The 14,343-nt window shown below is 40.0% G+C and overlaps 1 protein-coding gene across 1 annotated transcript in view; it reads right to left on the bottom strand.

The window, feature by feature from the left end:
- The window catches only part of SLC15A5 (solute carrier family 15 member 5), an 89,445-nt gene that overhangs the window by 26,104 nt on the left and 48,998 nt on the right, over positions 1-14,343 (bottom strand). The window contains 1 exon segment of the mRNA XM_043441531.1: positions 7,257-7,385. Coding sequence (XP_043297466.1) covers positions 7,257-7,385 — 129 coding nt within the window.

Genomic DNA, 14,343 nt, shown 5'->3' on the forward strand with positions numbered 1-14,343 from the left:
TCAGCTTTCTAGAGTCAGCTTCGACACTGTTTGCAGGCAGGGACACAGATGTGCATCTAACTCTATCTAGATGTGTAAGTTTGCCGTGCAAAGGGTGTACCACTAATGACATAGGTCTAGGAGGGCCAAGAAGAATCTCAGAACGTAGCTTTATTTCATCTCATCCCAATCCAGTCCTAGAATTGAAGCTGACTAGGACTGCCTAGAGAATCCCAGGGACGGGGGAGCCTGGTGGGCTGCCATCTATGGGGTCGCACAGAGTCGGACACGACTGAAGTGACTCAGCAGCAGCAGCAGGACTGCATTTATGGAACATATCCTTTCCTGAAGAATTATAAAAGTGCCAAACTAGAACATCATATCCATGATAATCCTAGCCCACTTGGAAAATATTGAGATCTCACTCAAATTACAACCACCACCACCCCAACAACACAAATCATTATTTTTTGTGTGCCTTTACTGATCTGGTGTTTTATTTCCTCTGGTTGTCCAAGATATCTTGGAAGTTGTTAGTGACATCATTTAGAGAAGGAGAAATTGAGACTCAAAAAAGTTAAGTAATGTGCAGTCAGGGATGCAAAATCCTTTCTTCTGTCCCTCTAGGTTCTTCTGGCTGGTCTAAGAATGAAACGGACCTGAGACAGATAGACAGGAGAAAATAAAATTGAATCTTGTACTTGCAAGGAACCCCCCACACGACAGGTTCAAAGAGAGAAAGATACAATGAGGTATATATGCCATCATGATGTAAGAAATGGGATAGGGACCTGGAGCTTCCAAGAAAGGAGGGTCATTCACAGGATAAGAAAGACAGCAGATGTTTGATAACTAGATGTCTGGCCTGCCATATAGATAAATATAATAACATAATAGTGTAAGAACCTTGTGGCTTCCTAGGTGGCTCAGTGGTAAAGAATCTGCCTGCCATTGTGGGAGATGTGGGTTTAATCCCTGGGTCAGGAAGATCCCCTGGAGAAGGGAATGGCTACCCATGCCAGTATTTTTGCCTGGAGAATCCCATGGATAGAGAAGTCTGGTGGGCTGAAGTCTAGAGGGTTGCAAAAAGTTGACACAACTGACCGACTGAGCACATAGGCCTAAATAAATACAGACCTTTGGTAATTAGATGTTTGCCCTGCCATCTTAGATAAAATGTATCTCTGATGAAAACTCTTTTTTCTGGGGAAAAATGTCCAATTTAAATTTTTTCTAGGAAGCAAAGGGAGAGGCAGTAGGGTCCCCACTGCCTTTAGCTCAAAATAATCCACATGCCAAAGGAACTCATCTTGGGAAGACCTGTTCTGAACCCCTAGAGCTAAAAACTTCACAGCTTATTAAGGGCGGAGTTGAGTTTGAACTCAAGTGCTGTGACTCCAAATTCTGCCCTTTCTACCTCTCATGAGCCAACAGCACTGGATACTTGCTGTCCATGTTCGAAAGGTGTTTTGAGCTTTGACCTGATACTGTTGTGAAAACTCAAGGTCTCTGGGCAACTCCAAGGGTCTCTGTGGAGCCAAATGTTGAGGATGTAGAATAAATTGTTTCTGGGACATAGAATCCCATTGGATGAGGGGGTCTCTGCACCTGACTCTGACTGAGGAAGAAGAGCGGGGTTTGCTTGGGGAGCACTGGGGGCCTGCCGTATTATCCACAGGAACGGTGGGACTGAACTACTTAACAATCAAGTGTAGAATATGGCCTGGCTTCCCGGGTGGCACTAGTGGTAAAGAATCTGCTGCCAGTGCAGGAGATGCAAGGGGCACAGGTTCGATCCCTGGGTCAGGAAGGTCCCCTGAGAAGGAAATGACAGCCCACTCCAGTATTCTTACCTAGAAAATCCCAGGGACAGAGGAGCCTGGCAGAAAACAGTCCATGGGGTCACAAAGAGTTGGACACGACTTAGCGACTGAATAACAACAACATAGGTGAATTACTGGGTAGCGAGCCACTTTTCCCCTCTGGGTTTGTCATTTCAAAACCCATATGAAGTTGGACCTTAGGCACTGACCTGAGTTTGAAGAAACCCATCTCTAAGAAAATAGGTGCAGACCTGTGAAATCCAGCTGAATAGCTTTCCAGATGCATAAATATTTTCTTCTTTCAAGTTTACTGCAACTGCAAATTCCCATTTCAAGAACAACTCAGTGATGCATGCTGACAAGGCTGTCAGTGGTCTCAATCATCAGAGAAATTTAAATGAGAATTTTAAAAGATCACAGTTTTATTTTAAAATGGCTCTTGATGGGTGTTAAACTGCTACGTTCTCTGCCCCTTTGCTGAACTCTGAAGAGGAAGGACCAACAGGGACAGGAAGATGTATACCTTGACCTCTTGATTCTGCCCAATTATCCTTTTCTTCTCTGAGACATTCTGCTTTGGATCTTTCAATCACCTCCACGTCCGTAACTAAGATGTCACTTTTCACTGAATTCCCATTTTGTTATTTTTGTCAGAAGGTAAGCTTGTGCTCACGCATGTGAGAAAATTGATCTGGTTGCTAATGGCACAGAGTCGAAATAAGCAGTTTGACTGACTTCTTCACTCCCTTTTTATTAGCATTGCTACTTTTAGATAAACTATTTCTGAAATGATTAGTGTAGGAGGATGGGTTTAGTCTTGTATCTACTCCTTTAAGGCACTTAGAGTTAGAGATCCCAGAAGCATCAGTTTTCTCACTTGTACTGAAAATGTCACTCTAACAGCTATCTGTCTGCACCGTCAAGTTTTGAGAAATCTTTTGAATTTACCGCATTCACACCATTCTCCATCATGGTGCTAAAAATGACTAATGCAGCTTGGAGACTGTGATAACTGATCATCTTTTCCAATCATACGCTAACACTCACACACACACACTCACATACACACATGCTCTGCTGACATGAATCCTTAAAGATTTAAAATATCCTATATGCTAAATGGAATGTGGAGGCTTGTGGGATGCTTAAACATAGAGCTATAGAGTTCTTTTTCATGATGTTCAGTTCTGTCAAAGAAATTGGTCTGGTTGTTTGATTAAACAGACTGATCTTATTTCTAACTGAATGGGCCACTATGGCTTTATTCTATATTTAAAATAATCTCTAACATTAAAATGCTCAAATACATTATTTAACTTTATCTTCTCATCATCTCTGAGAACAGTGAAATGCAGCATTTCCTTTTTTTAAACATTCTTAACGAGATGGTGTCCTACATGAAATCATGCAGATAGTCTAAGGATGACTCTCTTTTAGGGGCCCTAATTAGTCACCATAAGCCAGTTTAGGGTCACTAAAATCAAATCATCTAAATGAACTTCATTGCCTTTCTTGATGAATGCTAATCTGATGGCTAAAGTGACTGTCACAAACTCAGATGTATCTACCCCCAGAAAAAACCATGTGACAAAAGTCTCCTGTGATGTCATTCTGGGAATGATGGAGAAACATGTGGGCTCAATGATAGTAACTAGGAGAAGAGGCAGCTAATTATATCCAAAAGGGGAGGATTAGTTGATTACCATTAACTTACAGTGAAGTCTCTAGGAATTTTCCACAAGGCTCTGCTTTTGTTCCTGTCCAATTCAACAATTTTATCAACTACCTGAAAGAAGTCTAGGAACTTGCTTACTAAATTTGCCAGTGACACAAGCTGGTAAAGAAGTAAAGATCAGTAATTCACCAGATGACAGAATCAAGTTTTTAAACTGTTATTTAGAATGATGGGCTGACATTTTTTAAGGATAAGAGATAAAGTCCTGCATTTAATTAGACAAAGAAATTGTGATAAGATGATTGGAATTGAACTGAGAGAAACTGCTAAAAATAAAAAAAGAAGCTTCAGGTTTTAATTGAACATAGGTGTGATGCAACTATTGAAAAAGTAACTACAATCTCTGTTGGCACTCTATTAAAAATGCCAACAGAGAGAGAGATTGAGAAGGTTGATAAAAGTAACATATCTATCTTGGATGTACCCATTTTGAGCCTTGTGATTGAGTCTGGAAACTATATTTTAAGAACGATACTGACAAATTGATATCTATCCATTAAGAGAGAGGGGTTTTGACAATGAAAAATCAGGGAATCGTGTACTATGAAAAAAATTGGAGTGGTTTGTCTATATATTAGAAGGGAGTCAAAATAGCTATCTTTATTGAATACTTATTATGCATATTAATTACTTAATCCTCTCAGCAACATAATGAATTATTTATTATTGCTATTGACATGAAAACTGAGGACACACAACTAGACTACCTGGATTGGAATCCATAGAGTTTGGACCCCACTCTTTTAACATTGTACATTATTGCCCCAAATATTTATTGAATGTTTTGAAGAGTTGCCATGTGGACAGAAAAACTAGGTTTATTCTGGGAAATACATTTATCAACAGATGGGTTACTTCTCAAAGTAGAGAACATTTCCTGGGCACTTGAAGAAGATTGTGCATCTTCTAGTTTTTGGTACAGTGTTAGATTAGATGACCTCCACAGTGACATCCAATTGCAAGATTCTAACTGATTAGGCTATGACTTGATGTAACACAGTATTAGTATGAATAGAAAAATATTTTAAAGAAGTAAATTAAATCAATTAGCAGTAATTTAAATGATGTTCTTTTCAATATTAGTTTAGAGACTGCTCCTCCCCTCTGCGTCACATCGCATGATGCTAAGATGTCCTCACTATGTGTTCTTGGTAGACCTCCTTTAATGGGCACCAATCTTTGCCAAAACTATATAAACTTTTGGGCTTTCATGGTGGCTCAGTGGTAAAGAATCAGCTTGCCAGTGCAGGAAACGTGGGTTCCATACCTCATCCAGGAAGATCTCACATGCTGTAGGGCACCTAAGCCCATGTGCCACAACTATTGAGCCTGAGCTCTGGAGACAGGAGCCACAGCTACTGAGTCCACGTGCTGCAGCTACTGAAGCCCATGCACCCTAGAGCCCCTGCTCTGCAAGGAGAGAAGCCGCTGCAATGAGAAGCCTGCCCACTGCAACTAGAGAGTAGCTGCTTTGTCAACTTTATAAGATTGTTGTAATAGACCCAGTAATGTTATATAACAGATCCTACTATACTATGCAGATTCTCAGTAAAAATAGATTTTCAGTAAAATATATTTGCAAGAACAATTGTATGTAATAAAGAAATTGTCTGGCCTTTCTTCCTGGTTCCTGGGAGGTAAACTCTAAAATCTCTGAATTTCCCAAGTGACTGAAGTGTCTTTGTTATTCACGGTTGGCTCGTTAAGCCCCACCTGATGGTATTTGTTATGTGGCGAGACTCAGCATGGGAGCTGGCAAGCCTAGAAGACCAACTATAGGGTTAGAGGGTTGGGATTTTGAGCCACAGGGTAGGTATCAGCCCAGTCTCTGGAGAGAGAAGAGAGGCTGGAGACTGAGTTGAACTATATGGCCAATGGTTCAGTCAATCCTGCCCACATAAGAGAGAAGTGTTAGTCGTTCAGTCGTGTCTTTGTGAACTCAAGGACTGTAGCCCACCAAGCTCCTCTGTCCATGGGACTCTCTAGACAAGAATACTGGAGTGGGTAGCCATTCCCTTCTCCAGGGGATCTTCCTGACCCAGGGATCGAACCTGGGTCTCCCTGCATTGCAGGCAGATTCTTTACAGTCTGAGACACCAGGGAAGACCCTACCTCAATAAAAATTCTGCACACTGAAGCTCAGGTAAGCTTTCCTGGGTGACAGTGCTCTGTGTATTATCACACACTGATGTGCCAGTTGGGTACCACATCTCTGAGGATGAAACGAGCTTTGTTTCTGGAACCTTCCCAGACCTTGTTTCATTCATCTCTGCCTTTATCTCATTTTGATTTGTATTTTTTTACTATAATAAAGCGGTAATCACAAGTATTATGCTTACTAGCAAATTATCAGTTCTGAGGGGGAGTCTGTGGGGAATCTCCACATTTATAGCCAGCTTATCAAAAGATGTTTAGGTAGAGGTATTGGTAAGATTTTCCAAGCTATCTTATAAAATCCTAATACCAGTGTTCTAGACTTTGTTTACATTTAAAGACTCCGATCATCAGAGATGTCAACAAATTCTGTTGTTCACACTTAGTTATGACAGTTTGAATGTGAGCTCTTAAGAACTGGAACCATGTGTCACATAATTCCATGTATTAATAACGTAGAGCCTGGCACATGGTAATTACTCATTACATACTTTGGCTTAACTTTCACAGTTAACTAAGAACAGGGTTTGATCTTAACAATCAAAGACTGTAGATTTGTTCCTACTATACCTATCATTTAATTTGTTACTCAAGTTTATTGCTTCCCTACACCCCTGGAAATTTTGTGACAATATGGAAGTTAATTTTTCTTGGCATGGTATCTCTAGTATCCAATATGGTACCTGGAACAGACTGGATCCTCCATAAGTATTTTTTGAATGGATACCTAGTGTTAATAGGAGTTTCTCATTCATAGAATTTATTTTTTCCATAGTTGGAAAGTAGGTAAGTTAAATTTATTTGTAGAGAATATGAATATTTGTTTACATTTTTAAATGTATTTTTGAAAGGAGAGAACAATAAGCTTTCAGTATCTCATAAAATAAGCACAAGCAAATTTAATAAATTTTAAGGTGTATTAACATCTCAGAACAAATAAAAGAAAAAGTCTGTAGATTTAAAATATAGCCAAAGACATTTGTCATGACAGTTAATCTTTAATGTTATCCTGTTTGATTTTTCTACCAGCCCATGTAAGAATACTTTTTAATGTAGCATGTGACTTTTTCAGATTGGTTGTTTCTTCTGACTAAAATATCTACTGGGAAATGTTTCCAATTCGACTCACAATTTCTCTTTGGTTGCACAGACTATATTTCTGGATAAAGGATCATCCAGATACCCCCATCCTCCTATATTTACACAGGACTTACCTTTTCTGAGGGTTATCTATGACCCCTTATTGAATACAGCCCTGTTGAAAAACCTAATAAGAATATAATGACCAGTTTCCGTTAAAGTACAATAAAGAAAGACAGCAGACAGGGTCTCATGAGAAGTGACATTCTGTAATTACCTCCTCCTATCAAAAGAAAAACAATTCCCAGAAATTAATGAATACAGCGAGAGTCTATTTCCTATCTTAATTCTATCTTAATTGCAAAAGTGGATCAATTAAAAAAAAAAAAGACTGCACTGGCAAAGCCTCTCTTAAGGTTTTGTCTCTCAATTCTCTAGTCATCAAATCAATATATATATAAGCAAACCATGGAACTATTTTTTACCTTCTGAGATGAGGTAGACCAACTCCAACAGCAGGGCCCCCATGAAACAAGCAAATCCACTGATCAGTGTCAAGCAATTCATAAAGGTTCCTCTGATGGTACTTGGAACAAATCTGTATATTACAGAGACTGAGAAGACAAAAGTTCAGAATATAGAACATTATTTCTTTTTTTAAACTTTTTATTTTATATTGGAGTATAGCCAATTAGCAGTGTCGTGATAGCTTTAGATGAACAGCAAAGGGACTCAGCCATACATATACATGCATCCATTCTCCCCTAAATTCCCCTCCCGTTCAGGCTGCCACATAACATTGGGCCAAGTTCCCTGTGCTACACAGTAAGTCCTTGTGGTTTATCTATTTTAAATACAGGAGTGTGTATATATTGATCCCAAACTCCCTAACTATCCCTTCCCTCCATTTTTCCTCTCAGCAACCATAAGTTCATAGAAAATTCTCTCTAAAGTAAAAGTATAGATATTCTTCAAATCGGTATTGATCATACCTCAAAGAAAGTTTACTGATGCAGGTAAAATTTCTGTTGGGCCTTGTTAACATTGGGCTTCCCTTGTGGCTCAGCTGGTAAAGAATCCACCTGCAATGCAGGAGACCTGGGTTTGATCCCTGGGTTGGGAAGATTCCCTGGAGAAGGGAAAGGCTACCCACTCTAGTATTCTGACCTGGAGAATTGCATGGACTGTACAGTCCATGGATTGCAAAGAGTCAGACATGACTGAGTGACTTTCACTTCACTTTTGTTAACATTACTAGAGTAACATATATTATGATGTTAAAAAATGCTTGCTCCTTGGAAGAAAAACTCTGACAAACCTACACAGTGTGTTAAAAAGCAGAGACATTACTTTTCCGACAAAGGTCTGTATAGTCAAAGCTATGGTTTTTCCAGTAGTCATGTGTGGATGTGAGAGTCGGACCATAAAGAAAGCTGAGTGCCAAAGAACTGATGCTTTTGAATTGTGGTGTTGGAGAGACTCTTGAAAGTCCCTTGGACTGCAAGGAGATCCACTCAGTCAATCCTAAAGGAAATCAGTCCTGAATATTCATTGGAAGGACTGATGCTGAAGCTGAAACTCCAAAACTTTTGCCACCTGATGCAAAGAACTGACTCATTGGAAAAGACTCTGATGCTGGAAAAGACTGAAGGCAGGAGGAGAAGGGGACGACAGAGGATGAGATGGTTGGATGGCATCACCGACTTGATGGACATGAGTTTGAGCAGGCTCAGGGAGTCGGTGATGGACAGGGAGGCCTGGAGTTACGCAGTCCATGGGGTCACAAAGAGTCAGACATGACTTGACACTGAACTGAACTGATATTATGATGTTACAGTTTACAGATATCTACAAGGAATAAAATGTGGCAAAATACACTCCTATATAGCTATAAGGAAAATTTAATTGCTAGGTGGTTGAGTGTCCCAAAATATTCACCAAAGTTATACATCAATTTGAATATTTCTTATGGATTTTGGATTGAGCTAAGGCTTGTACTAGAGAGTATCATGTGTGCATGCTAAGTTGCTTCGGTTGTATTAGACCCTTTGTGACCCCATGGACTGAAGTCCGCTAGGCTCCTCTGTCCATGGGATTCTCCAGAGAAGAATACTGGAGTGGGTTGCTGTGCCTGCCTCGAGAGGATCTTCCTGACCCAGGGATTGATCCATCCTGTGCCTCTTACATCTCCTGCATTGGCAGGTGGATTCTTTACCACTAGCACCACCTAGGAAGCCTTGTACTGGATAGTATCATGATGATATCAGTAAGTTCTATGATTCTGTTGTCCTATATACATCATTAGATTCCCCGTGGAAATCTCAATCTATCATAGAAAACTAGCATGGTGGAGAACAGCATGAGCTCTGGACTTAGATAAGCTTATGATAAAATCCTGGTTCAGATATTTATTACCTCTGTGATTTTAGGTTGTTGTTTAGTCGCTGTCATGTCCAACTCTTTGCAACCCTATGGACTGTTGCCCGCCAGGCTCCTCTGTCCATGGCATTCTCCAGGCAAGAATACTGGAGTGGGTTGCCATTTCCTTCTCCAGGGGATCTTTCCGACCCAGGGATTAAACCCATGTCTCCTGCTTGGTAGGCAGATTCTTTACTTAAACTTCTCAAGCCTCAGTCTTCTTCTCTATGAAATGGTAGTCAGATCATTCATTATGCACTTGTTTGAGGTGTATGACTGTTATTTGCTATAATGTATACAAGAACTGAGTAAGGTTAGCTATTTGTAACAATATTAATTTTACCAAATCAAATATCCCCAATTTGTGCAAGGCACTGTGCAAATCCTTTTATATGCATTACAAAATTTGTTTTTTGGCTGCACCTCATGGTCTGCGGGATCCTAGCTCCCCAACCAGGGATTGACCCAGACCCTCATCAGTCAAAGTGTGGACTCTAAACCACTGGACTGCCAGGGAATTCCCTTTTTATTTATTTATTTTTACATGCATTTAAATATCCCATTTAAGGAGAGGCAGTAGCTTAAGCATTGGGTTTCCAGAATGGTTATCTTTTTCCTCCCAAGTCATTGTTGGAATAGTAGTAATGATGGTGGTAAGGTGTGAAAAGAAAATTATGGAGGAAAGTTTTTATTTTAAATTTCAGTTAAACATAATTTTTTGATATCAGAAATAAATGAAGTAAGCATATATAATTGTATACATTCCATATCAACATAACTATGAATAGCCATCTTAGGGATACAAACTAAAATCTTTATAGTATTATTATAATTTGATACCTGTTGTTTGCTTCGTAATTATATCATGAAGAGGAAGACATTATGTGAATGAAGGTAGATATGAGACAGTTTGGGCCATGTGTAGAAAATTATTAGAGCAGGAATGTGAATACATGGGAGTTTATTGTACTAATCTCTCTCTTTTGTATATAAGTGGCAAAAAATTGTAAAGAAACACATTAAATAATATGAACGGTTTTAGCTCTGAGTGGCTGAATGATTGGATTTTTAATTTTTCTCCCTACACTTTAGTACTCAGCAAATTTTTCTGCAATGAGAGAATGCAAATAAATATTGAAGTTCTTTTTGAAAAGAAAGGTGGTGATAGAAAACTGATATGCCATGAACACTAAACTTTTAGTTTCACTGTCTCTACAAAGAATGAAATTTAATTATCTTCCCCCTTCCCTTTCAGGAAGACTTCACTCCTAGTTTCCCAGTAAAACTCTGCATTTGTCCAGCACTTTTAAAAAATTTTAATTTACTTTTATTGTTGGCTGCCTGGGTCTTCGTTGTGGTGAATGGACTTAGCCATCCCGAGGCGTGTAGGATCTTAGTTCCCAGACCAGGGGTTGAACTTGCATCCCTGCATCAGAAGGCAAATTCTTATCCGCTGGACCACCAGGGAAGTCCCTTGACCAGCACTTTTAAATGAACTTACTAATACTTAATGTAAATGTATTACTCTTCCTTCCTGTATTTATTTAATGTTTTCACTTTGCTTTCAATGTGTTCTCCATGTGTTTTTATTTATCATTCAATAAACATTTAAAGGAATCTCTGTGCTTCAGATGTGCTGAAGTACTAAGGCTGAGGGTGGAAGAAAGCATCAGTATATTTTCCCTGGATTTTAAACTCTGGAAGAGCAGAGAGCAGAGATATGCATAATACTAAGGGCAGCACTAACTAGGTGCTTAATATCCCAAATATTATTGGACATTAAGGTAATGATGATGATAAAATACTATGAAGAAAGGCTTCAAATATTGGCAGCAGGAGACGTGGGTTCCAGAGCTGTCTTGGGCCCTGCAAATTATCTGCAGGAGTTTGAGGCCAAGCTTGCAAGTTTTCTCTGGAAGATCCAAAGGAAAGTGCAAGAGAAACGCTGAAGAGGCTTTGGGCAGGAAGGACTCAGTTACAAAAAGGATTTGGCTGATGAACTTTCCTCTTTCTAAATACGAGGAGACAAACAATGGGCAGGAAGATGAAGTAGGACGATTTCTTTCAGTGAGAAAAAGCAGAACGTTCGGGCCCATTATTACTTTGCTAGTTAATTATTAATCCTGCGCTTTTCTCTTGCTAGAACTTCTGGTGCGGTATATAATTCATGAGCACACTTTGCCAGCTCTCCGCCTGCTGGTTAATCTCTCTTTGGTGTCATTTTCCTCGTTTTGAAAACCTCTGGTTCCCTTTTATAGGACTCTGCTTTTCAAGTCCTCCGATCTCCAATTTCAGGCATCTACTTGCGTGTTCTGATCTTTTTTGACTTTGGTGATCATCGACTTGATTTTTTTAGGTTCCATGATATTTCTTTGAGCATACTGTAGTATAGATGTAATCAACAAGTCTGCCACTATTCTAAAATCCTCATTTTACTGTGAAAAGTGTTAGTCGCTCAGTCGTGTCTAACTCTTTGCTACCTCATGGACTTTATAGCCCAACAGGCTCCTCTGTCCGTGGAATTCTCCGGGCAAGAATAGTTGGAAAGGTAGCCATTCCCTTCTCCAGGGAATCTTCCAGATCCAGGGATCGAACCTGGGTCACCAGCATTGCAGGCAGATTTTTTACTGCTTGAGCCACCAGGGAAGATCATTTTACTGAGAAGACACAGTAAAAAATATACAGTGTACAGGAAAACTGGTCTTGTTGCCAAAGAGCGAGTTGAAATGTGCCTCCAGGTGGAGACTGTAGTGTTTGCAGAGATGCCCCATCACAGTTTATGTGGAATCTATGAACTACAGAGCCATAACTGCCTTCCTCAGGCAGCTGGTACTGGAGACTCATTCCTGGAAATTTCTTTTACTTCAGTTGTTCTTAAACAGTTAAAATGTGTTTATTGCATTTGGTGAGGGGTTTGTTTTGAACATGTGGAGAAGTATGGCAGAACTAGAAAATGGAACTTTATGCTATTACCATTTTCAGATCATTATTCTTCCCTCATCTCTACAAAATCTTCCAACTTTGAATCTCATGTTACCTGGTTTGATCACCTAATATTTCTTTTCTTTGCTGTCAGCTGCCGATCTTTGTGACACTTTCTTGTATTTTTCAAACTCATCAGCTCCCCTCTCATGGTTACATTCTCTGGTTCCACTTCTGCCTTAATTCTTGGCAGCTTTTAAAAAATACATGTTTTTTTGATGCAGACTATTTCTGTCTTTATTGAATTTGTTATACAATATTGCTTCTGTTTTATTTTTTGGCTTCAACACATGTGGGATTTTAGTTTGCCAATGAACTCAACCCTCCTGAATTGGAAAGTGAAGTCTTAACCACTGGACCTCCAGAGAAGTCCCCTGGCAATTTTAACACACACATACATGTAGATCATCTTTCCAACTTTCCATTCTGTCATATCTTGGTTTTTCAGTTCCATGGCCCCCTTTCCAATGTCCTTGTCCCCCACTTGACCTTAGCACTCACACCTATGGGCACATGCTGAATCTTGTACCTCAGACCAGGGGTTGGTGAACTATGGCCAGGTAAGGTCCAGCTACCACCTATTTATAAATAAAGTTTTATTGGGACACAGCCACGCCCATTCATTGTATGTCATCTCTGATGGCTTATATACCACAATGACAGAGTTCAGTAGTTGCACCAGAAATGAGTGCAAAACCAAACCACTTACTATCTGAAAATTTTAAGAAAAAGTTTGCCAACGCATGCCCCAGAGTAGTAATTGTCACTGATCCATAATCTCAACTTTGTGCACTAGCCTCTGGTGACCACCTTCCATCTTCCCAGTTTACTCTCGATGACTCAACCATCAAAATGCTTGTCCTCCTTCAGGGCCTCCACTCCATTACTCCTTTCATTATTTTCACCTCTTTCATACCCTACATTGTTCTCACTTCTCTTTTTATCCAAGCTAAGTTCCACAGTCAACTATTAGAATCATATTCTTCCACGTTCCCTCATTTCTTTGCCTCTCTCTTGCCTTCTGGAAACTGACTGGCAAGACAATTCACTATCTGCTCCTAGAACCACGCAGTCTGATGGAGCTAGAGAAAACCACGTAACCCTGTTGACCAATTCATTAAAAAATTTATTTTATTTTATTTATTTATTTGGCTGGGCCAGGTCTCATTGCAGCATGGTGGTGGTGGTTCAGTCTCTAAGTTGTGTCCGACTCTTTGCGACCCCATGGACTGTAGCCTGCCAGACTCATCTGTCCATGGGATTACCCAGGCAAGAATACTGGAGTGGGCTGCCATTTCCTTCTTTTGTTGTGGCACGCAGGATTTTTTAGCTGTGGCATGTGAATTCTTAGTTGTGGCATGTGGGATCCAGTTTCCCAAACAAATGATCGAACCTGGGCCCCCCAGAGCAAAAATAAGTTTGACACCTTACCAGTTTATCTCTTCCTCACTCCTCCAACTGCATGAGACTCCTTGCATTTTCTTGCCAGACACACTCCCACCTGTGCATTTACATACTGTTTTTCCAGCAATGATGTTTATTAAAAACATTTTAAACAACTCACACCTAAATCCACTATATCCCTGGAATATTAAATCTTTTCTTTTCTTTTTTTAATAAGAAGTGTACATGGGGAAAAAAAAACTGGGGTTAGAGACCAGGTGAATAGAAAAGGAGATGATGAGTTAGGACCAGATTTAAATTATATTTCAGAGTTAAGACTAAGACTTGCTGTTGGATTGGAGGTGAGAAGTAAGAAGAAAAAAGGGACTTTGAATGACTGGTAACAAAGACACGATACTGCTCCCACTATCAGATCTGATGTTCAAGTTGTGGGAGGTGTGGTTTTCTACTATGACCTGTGAGCCAGACATCTGGGCTTGAGCCCTGAGTCTGGGACTATTAATTTACCTGAAGCATAGTAACAATAATAACAGCACACATGTGCTGTGCTATGCTTAGTCACTCAGTCGTGTCCAACTCTTTGCGACCTCATGGACTGTAGCCCACCAGGCGCCTCTGTCCTTGGGGATTCTCCAGGCAAGAATACTGGAGTGGGTTGCCATGCCCTCCACCAGGGGATCTTCCCAACCCAAGGATCAAATCCAGACCTCCCCCACTGCAGGCAGATTCTTACCGTCTGAGCCACCAGGAAAGCTATACAATTGTTAA

Source organism: Cervus canadensis, chromosome 21 (genome assembly GCF_019320065.1).
Source record: "Cervus canadensis isolate Bull #8, Minnesota chromosome 21, ASM1932006v1, whole genome shotgun sequence".
NCBI classification, from domain to species: domain Eukaryota; kingdom Metazoa; phylum Chordata; class Mammalia; order Artiodactyla; family Cervidae; genus Cervus; species Cervus canadensis.